We start from the raw sequence: 13,417 nt of genomic DNA on the forward strand, positions 1-13,417 counted from the left end.
GGCACGGTGGCGCAGCGGTAGAGTTGCAGCCTTACAGAGCTTGCAGCGCCGGAGACCCGGGTTCGATCTCGTATGGAGTTTGTACATTCTCTGAGATCTTCGGTTTCCTCCCACACTCCAAAGACGCACAGGTCTGTAGATGGATTGGCCTGGTTGTGTAAATTGTCCCTTGTGTGTGTAGGGTAGTGTTTAACGTACAGGAATCACTGGTCCCTGCTGGTCGAAGGGCCAATTTCTGCGCTGTATCTCTAAACTAAAGTAAACTACTGTTACAACCTCAGCTTTTCATTCCAGATTGATTATCTGTTTGACTGTGCACTGCAATGCCATTTAAATGCAGCTCTAGGTCACTTGTCAATTACATAATGTCATGCATAGAAACATAGAAACATAGAAACATAGAAAGTAGGTGCGAGAGTAGACCACCAGGTCCGTCGAGCCCGCACCGCCATTCGCTCATGGCTGAACACTAAACAGACACACTTACCCACAAACAGTAGACACAAGACACAGAACACAAGACACTACCCTCCCCTTTATACCGCTATCACCCCTCTCCACCCCAAGAACCGCGTGATCTCCTGGGGGAGGCAAAAAAAACGGATAAAAACCCAGGTCCAATTCGGGAAAAAAATCCGGGAAATTCCTCTCCGACCCCAATCCAGGCGATCGACACTTGTCCAGGAGATCACTCAGGTCTTACTATACTAACCATACCTAGGTCCATATCCCTGCCCTCTCCCCGTAGCCCCTTATCCCCTTGGCAGCTAAAAAACCATCTATTTTAGACTTAAATATATTTAACGTTTCTGCTTCCACTGCTCCCTGGGGCAGTGAATTCCATAAATTAACCACCCTCTGGGTGAAGAAGTTCTTCCTCATCTCAGTTTTAAAAGAGCCCCCCCTTATTCTACGACTATGTCCCCTAGTTCTAGTTTCCCCGATCATTGGGAACATCCTCGGTGCATCCACCCGATCAAGGCCCCTCACGATCTTATATGTTTCAATGAGATCGCCTCTCATTCTTCTAAACTCCAAAGAGTAGAGTTCCAGCCTACTTAACCTTTCCTCATATGTCAATCCCCTCATTGCAGGAATTAATCTTGTAAACCTTCGCTGCACTGCCTCCAGGGCTAGTACATCCTTTCTTAAGTATGGACCCCAGAACTGTACACAGTATTCCAAATGTGGTCTCACTAATACTGTGTACAGCTGCAGCAAGACCTCCGTGTTTTTATACTCAATCCCCCTAGCAATAAAGGCCAAAACTCCATTGGCCTTCCTGATTCACTGCATGAACATCCCTCATTAACTGCCAAACTCCTCAATGCAAGAGTTAGGTAGTGAAGTGTTTTATGAATGAATATAATCACCATGTCGTATCAAAACCAATAATTCACACCCTTTTTTCATTATTACTGACAGAAAATGCCATCATATTTTCCAGATTTTTGTAAATGACGTACCATTAAATGATTTTCACAATGTGACAAGAAATGGAATATTGCTGGGAACAACGCATGTCCTCCAATTACAGAAGAATAGATGTGATACAAATGAGAGTTTAATTGTAGAGGTATGTATGAAATACTACATGTATTACATGAGTGCCCCCCCACCCACCCCCTTTGGACAGTCTACCTCAGATGGTCACATCAATCAATTCAGCTTGTTTATTTATGTATTGTATTTATTTACCTTTCCTGGACATCAGTGGAGCTGCACACTAAATCTCGTTGCACTGACGTGCAATGACAATAAAAGATATATTATTATTATTATTATTATTATAGATTAGTGGGTTGTACCACTAATTGACTTCCAAAGTGCTGACAGTTCATCAAGTCTGATATGAGGCTATCAGCCTGAGGAATTATAAGGTAAACAGTCTGAACCTTCTTCCCAGGGTGGAAATATCAAATACTAGAGGGAATAGCATTAATTTCAGATGGAGAAAGTTTAGAGGAGAAGCATGGGGTCAGGTATTTTTACACAGAGAGAAGTAGGTACCCAGGGTGGGGGTGGAAGTAGATATAATAAAACGGCATCAACTTGGGAAAAGGGGAAGTACAACAGGATCTGGGGGTCCTTGTTCATCAGTCTATTAAAGTAAGCATGCAGGTACAGCAGGCAGTGAAGAAAGTGAATGGCATGTTGGCCTTTATTACAAGAGGAGTCGAGTGTAGGAACAAAGAGGTCCTTCTGCAGTTGTACAGAGCCCTAGTGAGACCACACCTGGAGTATTGTGTGCAGTTTTGGTCCCCTAATTTGAGGAAGGGCATTCTTGCTCTTGAGGGAGTGCAGCGTAGGTTTACAAGGTTAATTTCCGGGATGGTGGGACTGTCATATGCTGAGAGAATGGAACGGCCGGGCTTGTACACTCTGGAGTTTAGAAGGATGAGAGGGTATCTTATTGAAACATATAAGATTGTTAAGGGTTTGGACACGCTAGAGGCAGGAAACATGTTCCCAATGTTTGGGGAGTCCAGAACTAGGGGCCATAGTTTAAGAATAAGGGGTAAACCATTTAGAACAGAGACGAGGAAACACTTTTTCTCACAGAGAGTTGTGAGTCTGTGGAATTCTCTGCCTCAGAGGGCATTTGAGGCAGGTTCTCTGGATGCTTTCAAGAGAGAGCTAGACAGGGGTCTTAAAGATAGCGGAGTCAGGGGATATAGAGAGGGCAGGAACGGGTTGGGGATGATCAGCCATGATCACATTGAATGGCGGTGCTGGCTTGAAGGGCCGAATGGCCTACTCCTGCACCTATTGCCTATTGTCTATAATGGTAGTATTTTAGACGCTTTTAGATAGGCACAGGGATATGCAGGGAATGGAGCGATAAGGATCATGCAAAGATGAAGGGATTAGTTTAAGTAGGCATGTCTGACACAAACATCATTGGCCAAATTGGCACATCCTGTACTGCACTGTTCTATGTTCTAACTTACAGTAACCAAATATCCTCCCAACTTGCATTCCTTTGAGATTTGATGTCTTGATCGATAATGTGCATGTCATTTTTGTTATAGCACACACTAGTACCTCTGAAAGGTTAAATGCCCTCATTTCACTGCATGTGACAAATACATTTGAACCTTTGAACCTTTGTTTTCCACAATGTGACGTACATTTAAGTGGTGGTAGTGGCATCTTTATATATTTTTTAAAAGCATGATGCTTGGATGCGATATGTTGATTAAGGCATCGTCAATTGGTCTTTCCTTTAATTCCTTTTTATGCTTCAAGCAAAGGAGGCTGGAGAAATACCACCAGGAAGCTCCGGCTTTTCCTGCAACAACTGAAAGCAGCTGGTTAAATTAATCCTTCCTAGCTCTGCCTCTTGTTTGTAAGCACTCCGAATGGTATGGTTGAAATCAGGCGCTTACAATATGTAGGGAGTTGCAGGTGCAGGCCCATATCTGGTTCTTCCATGATGCAACCATTTGGAGATTGACCTTTGAGGATTTTATAGCCTTAACTAGTGTTCGTGAGAATGGGACAAATTGTCTTTCCGCCAGACACAAGCATATGGATCCAGGCATCAAATTCGAATGATTACATTTGTTACAATTGTAAAGAATTCCCTAATTCATCGTAAACCTAAGTACAAAATCCTGACCCAAGCGCTGAGTGATTCTATAAAATCAAATAACTGGTTGCTGGAAATGTGGACTCAAATCAGGATATGCTGGCAATACTGAACTGCAACAGTGGTGTAATCAAAAGGAACTGCAGGTGCTTGTTTATACCAAAGATAAACACGAAATGCTGGAGTAACTCAGAGGGTGAGGCAGCATCTGTGAGGAAAAATGTATATGTGACGTTTCTGGTTGGCGCCCTTCTTCAGGCACCAATGGGGAACAGTTGATGACTTTATAACAACATTAAGGAAAGTTTATTAATCCCAGATGTCTCTGTCTCATCACATTAAATTATCTGTATACTGTACTTTTTGTTTGAGTCATAGAGTGATACAGTGTGGAATCAGGCCCTTTGGCCCATCTTGCCCACACCAGCCAACATGTCCCAGCTACACTAGTCCCACCTGCCTGCGTTTGGTCCATATCTTTCCAAACCTGTCCTATCCATGTGCCTGTCTAACTGTTTCTTAAAAGTTGGGATGGTCCCTGCCTCAACTACCTCCTCAGGCTGCTTGTTCCATACACCCACCACCCTTTGTGTGAAGAAGTTACCCCAGATTCCTATTAAATCTTATCCCTTTCACCTTAACCCCCTGGAGCTCGATTCACTTACTCTGGACAAGAGACTCGGTGCATCTGCCAGATCTATTTCTCTAAATGATTTTATACACCTCTATAAGATCACCCCTCATCCTCCTGCACTTCAAGGAATAGAGTCCCAGCCCACTCAACCTCAACCTCAGCCCCAAAACTCAAACCCTCTAGTCCTGACAACATCCTCGTAAATCTTCGCTGTACCCTTTCCAGCTTGGAAATGGCAACCAGCTTCTGAACAGCAGCATCAAGTAAAATACATCAACCACTGCATATTGTTTCCCCTCATTTAAATTGGCAAACAAATGATTGAATATCATTTGTATGAAATACGTTTTATCGTTTTTTTTCTTCCGTTTACAATCAAAAGAAACGGGTGTTAAGGGTTATGGGGAGAAGGCAGATAATTGGGATTAGGAGGCAGTGGTCAGCCATGATTGAATGGCGGAGTAGACTCGATGGGCCGAATGGCCTGTTTCTACTCCTATAATTTGTGAATTTGTGAAACATATCTTGGAAATGTGCTCAATTGCATTCTGTGCATGACAATTTGATCAGAACACATATCATAGTTAATATTTTTCTTTTTAAGGGAACTTGCGGCAGCTGTGATGTTGAGCCCATCTGCCCTGAAGGGACAGCTCCTATTGTAAGTAGAGACTCTGCAGCCATCTTTGTTTTTACTTTTCTTTCCCAATGTGATCCCTTGAGCCATAACTAATTCCAATTTTCCAAAAAATGATTTATTGCAAAATGTTGTTAGTGGATGACTTTGTTGGCTGGGAATTTACATGTAAATGGTTTTTCCACCATTTGAAGGAATATCCAATTTTGGAACTGTGAATCATCTAAAAGTTCAGCCAAGATCTGAAAATTTGTGCAGAGCTTTAGAAACCCTTGCCTTAAATCTGTGACTTTTTGTAGCTGTATATTGTACTGATAACATGAGGTGATCATCATTGAGCCTATTGAAAATTAGCATAGTGAGAGGAAAATGAAAACATTCAGATACACAAAAAATGTCTGAAACTGAAGTGCTTAATTTGGTAATTTACTTAGAAACATAGAAACATAGAAAATAGGTGCAGGAGTAGGCCATTCGGCCCTTCGAGCCTGCACCACCATTCAATATGATCCTGACTGATCATCCAACTCAGTATCCTGTACCTGCCTTCTCTCCATACCCCCTGATCCCTTTAGCCACAAGGGCCACATCTAACTCCCTCTTAAACATAGCCAATGAACTGGCCTCAACTACCTTCTGTGGCAGAGAATTCCAGAGATTCACCACTCTCTGTGTGAAAAATGTTTTTCTCATCTCGGTCCTAAAAGATTTCCCCCTTATCCTTAAACTGTGACCCCTTGTTCTGGACTTCCCCAACATCGGGAACAATCTTCCTGCATCTAGCCTGTCCAACCCCTTAAGAATTTTGTAAGTTTCTATAAGATCCCCCCTCAATCTTCTAAATTCTAGCGAGTACAAGCCGAGTCTATCCAGTCTTTCTTCATATGAAAGTCCTGACATCCCAGGAATCAGTCTGGTGAACTTTCTCTGTACTCCCTCTATGGCAAGAATGTCTTTCTTCAGATTAGGAGACCAAAACTGTACGCAATACTCCAGGTGTGGTCTCACCAAGACCCTGTACAACTGCAGTAGAACCTCCCTGCTCCTATACTCAAATCCTTTTGCTATGAAAGGACACAAGAATTACTTGTGTCCTTTTGGTTAATGTGATTGTCACTGGATATTTTAACAATGGATACATGTGCTGAGTTCCAGCCTCTCATTACATTCCACAGTTCAGATATTTTTCCTCCCAAACCTTATTCTGTCTCATCATCAGATCCAATATGAGGAGATCATAAGAACATCTGAACCTTGTTCCACATTCATGACTGTTTTTCTAGCTCAACAATGTTGCTCTTTCACACGCATCCTTTGATTTCTCTGCCATTGAAGAATCTACCTCTGGATGAAATCATCTAAAAGTTGATGATTTAAAAGTGACTGAATCTCCGAAGCCTCATGAGTAGAGAATTTCAACAATTCATTTACCTCCAGGTGAAAAATTATACCCCCATTTCAGTCCTAAATACTTCAATCCTAGCACTTCTTTTGAGGGGTCCGGAAAATGTCCTCCCCATATCCACCATGTCAAGCCATCTAACAATGTTACCCATTACGGTGAGAGAACCTCTCATTCTTCTAAACTCTGGAGAATAGCATCCTAGAATACTCAATCCTATGCCGTACCCTTCAACCCAGGATCCAACCTGGAGAATCTTCCCTCCACAGTCAGTATAACCTTGGTTAGGTGAGGAGGCCATAGCTGTATCCTATAAGGGCATAGATAGTGTAGGCAGTCAAAATCTTTCACCTAGGATGGATGATTCAAATACTAGAGTGCATAGTTTTAAGGTGAGAAGTGCAAAGTTTACAGTAGATGTGCGGATCAAGTTTTTTTACACAAAAAAAAGCATATGGATATGGGTTCTGTGCAGGTAGATAAGTGATGGTTTTGGCATTATATTTGACACAGATATTGTGGGTCATAGGGCCCGTTCTTGTGCTGTACTATGTTCAATCTATATTACTAAAAGTCTGATCTTGACCGCTTTTGGCTCGCTGTGCTGTGATTTCCGAGAGAACGCCGCCACCTACGGCTGTCATTTTTGGCCACCTCGCTCAGAGCCGCCCTCCGCCTTCCTGGACCAGAGGATGTTTCCCATTGATGAAATATCAGAGAGATATATATATATTTTTTAAATTGCCATTCTCGCTGCTGCCCCTGCTGGAGGGAGGGGGAGGGACTATAAAACCAGGAAGTGGTGTGCCTCACTCAGTCTCTGCAAGAAGGAGGAAGCCAGGGTCATGTCTCTCTGAGCTCTGGATAACACTGAACACATGTCTACTCAACTGTGAGTGCCCTTAATGTGGTTTGAAAATGAAAATATGGTTGTTGAAGTAAAAAAGGCACTGCCTGCAAATGGTTGATTGGGGAGGTTGGGTTGAAGTGAAAAGGCACTGCATGCAAATGGTTGTTTGTCTAAACTTGACAACTTCCTGTTTGCACTATATTGATTTTAGATAAAACGCTAGCATTTACGGCTGTGATTTTTGGCCATCTTACTCAGTCCCCCTCCGCTCATCAGGTGCAGAGGATTCTTCCCATCAATGAAAAACAAAAGTGTTATTAGTGTTTAAAAAATGTTGAGAATCTCTCTCCTGTCAATCACACCATGAAGGCCACAACTTCTCCGGTGGGAGGGCGAGGGATTATAAAACCCAGAAGTGTGGGTGGCTCAGTCTCTGCATGATGGGGGAGGGAGAGGTCATGACTGTCTGAGCTGTGAATCAACTGAACACACTGAATGTCTACTGAACTGTGAGTTTGGTGTGTTGTGTGGTTTTATGGTGGTTTTTATGGTGGTTTCACCCTGCTTGAAATAGTATGAAACTGCATTTGAATGTGGTGGCCTTGCACCCTGCATGAAATGGTATGAAACTGCATTTGAATTTGGTGGCCTTGCACCCTCCTTGAAATGGTATGAAACTGCACTTGAATTTGGTGGCCTTGCACCCTGCTTGAAGTGGTATGAAACTGCACTTTAATTGTGTGGCCTTGCACCCTGCTCGAAGAGATAAGAAACTGCACTTGAATTTGGTGGCCTTGCACCCTGCTTGAAATGGTAGGAAAATGGATTTGAATTTGGTGGCCTTGCACTCTGCTTGAAATGGAATTTCAAGGAATAGCCGTGAGTCAACTGCCAGCCCACCAGCCGTGAGTGAGCTGCCAGCACATCAGGCATGAGGAACTGAGCTGCCACCTCAAGAATCCATTTGGCCCACAATTTCCATACTAGCCCTCTGGAGACCAGTAGTCCCTGCAGCCAACAACACCCATACCAGCGCCCCCGAAAGCCCCCCCCCCCCCCCCACTGGCCACCAATATTGGAATTGGTGGAGAGGTGGAATATTGTGTCGGGGGACCAGCCCTCCCGTGTGAACATGGGACCCAACGGGTCCCACTTAGTCTAGTGATCTATATGTATCAAATACTCCAAAGTGGGACCAAATGAAGACCCATTGAGAGAAACCTCTTGGGTAGACAAAAGTGCTGGAGAAACTCAGCAGGTGCGGCAGCGAAGGAAATAGGCAACGCTTCGGGCCGAAACCCTACCTCTTGCTGATGATCACTTACTGCTCACTTGCAGCTGATGGCTCAGTCGTTCTGACAAGATAAGCACTGAGGAAAGTAAGAACATATAGTGTTCTTTGGGTGGGCGTCTTAAATGTCACCACTATCAGAATTGGCTGAAGCTTGAAGTAAGTGTTGCCAAACGCTGGTCCAGAACCAAATATATGACCACATATGAGCGAAGATCCAGCTCAATCTTATTAATAGATCACTCCATGATGTTGTGGTGCATGGTCCTTGTGAAGTCTAAATCAAACCTTAATACCGAACATTCCCTCCAGCATGTTTAATGGCAGCAACCTAAATGGTGCAGATTCAAGGTAGATCTTGCAGCGTAAGGCAGGGTATGTAGAACATGTTGTGGATCAGCAGCAACAACAGAGCTGAGGCCAGTGGGTGACATGAGAGACCACCACCTTCCTTTATGCTAAGTTTAACTCCAGCCAGTGGAGAGTTCTTCTCATGATTCCCATTGACTTGAGATCACCCAGTATTTCTTGAAATGCATTCTGTTAGATGAAGTTTAGTTTAGTTTAGATATACAGTGTGGTAACAGACCCTTCGATCCACCGAGTCTGCGCCAATTACTGATCACCCTGTACACTAACACTATCCTACACACTAGGGACAATTTTACTGAAGCCAATTAACCTACAAACCTGTACGTCTTTTGAATGTGGGAGGAAACCGGAGCACCCGGAGAAAACCCAGGCAGTTACAGGCAGAATGTACAAACTCCATACAGACTGCACCCGTAGTCAGGATCAAACCCGGGTCTCTGGTGCTTTAAGGCAGCAACTCTAACGTTGTGCCACTGTGTGGTCTTGAACTCAAGTGGTTGCCACTCTCACCTCTCCTTTGGAATTCAGTTTGTTTGTTCAAGTTATAGTGATGTTTAGCAACTTCTTCTGACTGAATCCAAACTGAGTTTCAGTGACAACAAAGCCATTGTCACTTTACTGATGACTGGCAATAGTGAAGAGTCAGCAATGGCTTGGATTTATTCTGCTGTATGTCACTCAGGGCATAATTGAGTTGGTCTAACATATTGTGGGTGGTGGGTGTATGGAATAATTTGCCAGGAGAGGTAGATGAGGCTGGGGCTATCCCAACGTTTAAGAAACAGTTAGACAGGTACATGGATAGGACAGGTTTGGATAGGTTTGGAGGGATATGGACCAAACACAGGCAGGTAGGACAAGTGTAGCTGGGACATGTTGGCCGGCATGAGCAAGTTGGGCCGAAGGGCCTGTTTCCACACTGTATCACCCTATATTGTTGGATAGATGCCAGACTTGGAGCTCTCTGCGAATGACTTGGCAAGCGATGTCCTGTTCTGCACCTTAGATATTCAGCAAGACGGCGGATATTTCATCAAAGCCCACAGCCATTTTGATTTCTCGGTCTTTGTACTGATGGGACTTGGGGCTGGTAATGGCATTGGATGTAAAAAGGAAATGGCTTGCATCCCTCTTGTGAGACTTGATTGTCATCTTTTAATTTGGGACATGAATGTTGCTTGTCATGTATAATTAGCAGCTGTGGAAAAAGCATTGGGGTCTTGTTGCACACAATTATGGACTGGAGACAAAGTTACTGATAAAGTCACTGAAAATAATTCTGGTGAGATGCAAAATAAAATGATGTCCTAGGCTGAGAAGAAAGGTTCCAGTAATCACACAACCATGACGTGGTCCCATTGATATCCCCATCACTGTCCCTACATTGCTGCCCCTGGATGAATACTACCTTGAATACAAGGGCAGTTATTCTTGCCACATCTCCAGAAATATGTCCCACATGCCCCACAGGCAGCAGGGTGGGGTGGCAGTAGAGCTACTACCTCACAGCGCCAGAGACCCGGGTTCGATCCTGACTGCGGGTGCTGTCTGTATGGAGTTTGTACGTTCTCCCCGGTGACCTGCGTGGGTTTTCTCCGAGAGCTTCAGTTTCCTCCCACACTCCAACGACTTTTGTAGGTGAATTGGCTAGGTACAAATGTAAAATTGGCCCTAGTGCATGTAGGATGGTGTTAATGTGTGGGGATCACTGGTCGGTGTGGGCCAAAGGGCCTGTTTCCACATTGTATCTTGAAACTAAACTAAATAAAATTGTAACAACGTTATAGAGTCCGCTGAAGCGCCCTGCCTCTGTTGAACTGAGCACTGAACAGGTTATTAGTAAATGTTGTCAATCCCTTTCATCACTTTGCTAACTTTGATCAGTGTCTCGTTAGGATTCGCCTAACTCTTGATGAACATTCAGTACAATTGTCAATTCTGATAAATGGCATTGTTGTAACTGTATAGTGAGCAGCATCGCTGGTTCTGGACCAAAGGTCATCAGATGATCGAGGGCTTCATATTCCTAGGTGTAAATATCTTCGACAATTTGTCCTCATCTAACTACAAGCTGCAGCCAAGAAAGCACATCACCGCCTCTACTTCCTCAGAAGCCGAAGGAAATTCACCGCGTCTACAATGACTCTTGCTAATTCCCACAAAGAAAGCATCTTATTGAGATGCATTATAGTTTGGTTTGGCAACTGCTGCTCAAGACTGTGAGAAATTACAGTGAGCCGTGGTCGCAGCCCAGTCTATTATGCACACTAGCCTCCCCCACATCCCCCACTATATTTTTCTGCCTTGGCAAAGCAACCGACATAATCAAGAACCACTTACACCCAGGTTGTTCCCTTGTCTCCCTTTTCATGTTGGGTGGTGGATACAAAGTTTAAAGGCACGCATCACCAGATTCAAGACCAGCTTCTTCCCTGCTGTTAGCAGATTCTTGAATGAATCTCTCTAGGATAGGCTAAGGATGAATTCCCGATCTTCCCATGTACCTCATTGTGGCCCTTGCACTGTTTTTATCTGCATGGTCTCTGTGTTGTACCACCATATTTTACACTCCATTATCTTTCTCTTTTTGCACTACCTGTTGTAGTTGTATGGTTTAATTGTACTTGTGTAAGGTATGATTTACCTAGATAACATGAACAACAATGTTTTTCATTATGTCTTGGTAGATGTGACAATAACAAACTAATACCAATACTGATTTGGTCTAGATTCTGTCAGGACACAGAGTGTTCACCAAATCCTGTATAATTGGTCCATTTCTTGATATTCTTTGAATTAATCCAGCATAAGTAATAGTGGAAACCTCTGAAAGAGTCTGAACAAGATACATATTTGTGTACAATGTTTATTTTTTACACAACTTGCTCAACTTTGAAAAATTATAATTTTTACATTTTTCCGAAATTGAAGAGCAATGTTTGAGAATGTTTTATTGTACACTGTTGAACTGTGTATAATACTCATAATCAATAAAGTGTCATATTTAAGAATTTATTGTGTAATTAACTGTGATGTATTTGTTTGTATAGCTGCAGCAAATAGGAATTTCACTGTTCTCTGGCCGGTATATGTATATGGCAATTAAACACTCTTGACTGTTAAACATTCATTTTTATGCTTAGAAACTTCAAGGCCAAGTCAGAACACCAAACTGCAATTATAAACAATTTAGATATGGGAGAAATGTGGAATACGCTGGCTGCAGACCTAATTGTACGCAAGTCATTATTGTAAGTTTACTTTCCACATGTCACTGCTTTTATTTCTGCTTTTCCCATCCTAAATGTTCTTCTTTCTGGTTGAGGCACAGACTGATCCAACTGCTAAATTGGAATCTCTCCCCAATCTTTGCACATTCCCAATCCTTTCCACTCGTCACTTTAATTTCATGTTTCATCAATTTTGTGTGTTTTTTTTAATGACTGTTGGCAGATCAATTTCCCTCCTGGGATAAATAAAGTTTATTTAGAGATACAGTGCGGAAACAGACCCTTCGGCCCACCGGGTCCGCGCCGACCAACGATCCTTGCACATTAAGACTATCCTACACATACAACACACGAGGGACTATTTTTACATTTACCAAGCCAATTAACCTACAAACCTGTACGTCTTTGGAGTGTGGAAGGAAACCGAAGATCTCGGAAAAAACTCACGCAGGTCATGGGGAGAACGTACAAACTCCGTACAGACTGCACCTGTGGTCGTGATCGAACCCAGGTCTCCGGCGCTGCATGGAAGCAACTTTACCGCTGCGCCACCGTGCCACCCCAAGTTCAAGTTCTATCGTATCGTAATTTTGTTTATTTGTCGGGATAGTGAGCTCCAATTTGCTATTAAGTCTTAAAGCAGTTCTTTTATCTGTTTCCTTATGCACATCTCATTGCTGGTTTTGCTTGCTCTAGACTTTAGATTGTTGTGTGGGATACTTTGGAGCACGGTGCCAGATGTGCCCTGGCATGCCACGTGCTCTGTGCTCCAATTATGGCATCTGTCAGGATGGTATTAATGGAACCGGAGAGTGTCTGTGTCACGAAGGATTTCAAGGCACTGCCTGTGAATCTTGTGAAGCTGGAAGATACGGAACAAACTGCGCACTTGGTACGGATCATACTCTACTCAAATTATAAATGGATTGAAAATTTAATAACAATCACTTTTTGTTTCAAGGATACTAAAAATATTTGTGTAACCTATGCTGTTCCTGATGTGGGGGGTGCTTCATGTTCTCATCGATAAGTAACTTTCTGTTGTGTTTTAATTTGACTAAAAGGCTAAAAATGTGACCACTATTCTGAGATGTCCCACCATTCTGGCAAACAACTGCTCACAAGACCACAATGCTTCCTAAACAATTTTGATCAAATATGTTACATTCAAGTGTTTATATTGCAGGTAAATGGGACTGGGGAGAATAAATGTTCGGCACGGACTAGAAGGGCCGAGATGGCCTGTTTCCGTGCTGTAATTGTTATATGGTTATAAGATGCAGGAGAAAGTGCTGGTATATATGAAGTATCATGCTCAGCCATCTCTAACATTTGAATGAATGAATGAATACGTTTATTGGTCAAGTATTCACATACAAGGAATTTGCCATGGTGCTCTGCCCGCAAGT

General features: G+C 43.0%; 1 protein-coding gene across 2 annotated transcripts in view; it reads left to right on the forward strand.

The window, feature by feature from the left end:
• Positions 1-13,417, forward strand: part of stab1 (stabilin 1) — a 245,543-nt gene that overhangs the window by 158,263 nt on the left and 73,863 nt on the right. For both annotated transcript variants that reach the window (XM_033037289.1, XM_033037290.1), the window contains exons 35-38: positions 1,448-1,576; positions 4,831-4,887; positions 11,922-12,029; positions 12,705-12,900. In XM_033037289.1, the coding sequence (XP_032893180.1) occupies positions 1,448-1,576; positions 4,831-4,887; positions 11,922-12,029; positions 12,705-12,900 (490 nt within the window). The remainder of the gene's footprint in view (positions 1-1,447; positions 1,577-4,830; positions 4,888-11,921; positions 12,030-12,704; positions 12,901-13,417) is intronic.

Source organism: Amblyraja radiata, chromosome 18, assembly GCF_010909765.2.
Source record: "Amblyraja radiata isolate CabotCenter1 chromosome 18, sAmbRad1.1.pri, whole genome shotgun sequence".
NCBI classification, from domain to species: domain Eukaryota; kingdom Metazoa; phylum Chordata; class Chondrichthyes; order Rajiformes; family Rajidae; genus Amblyraja; species Amblyraja radiata.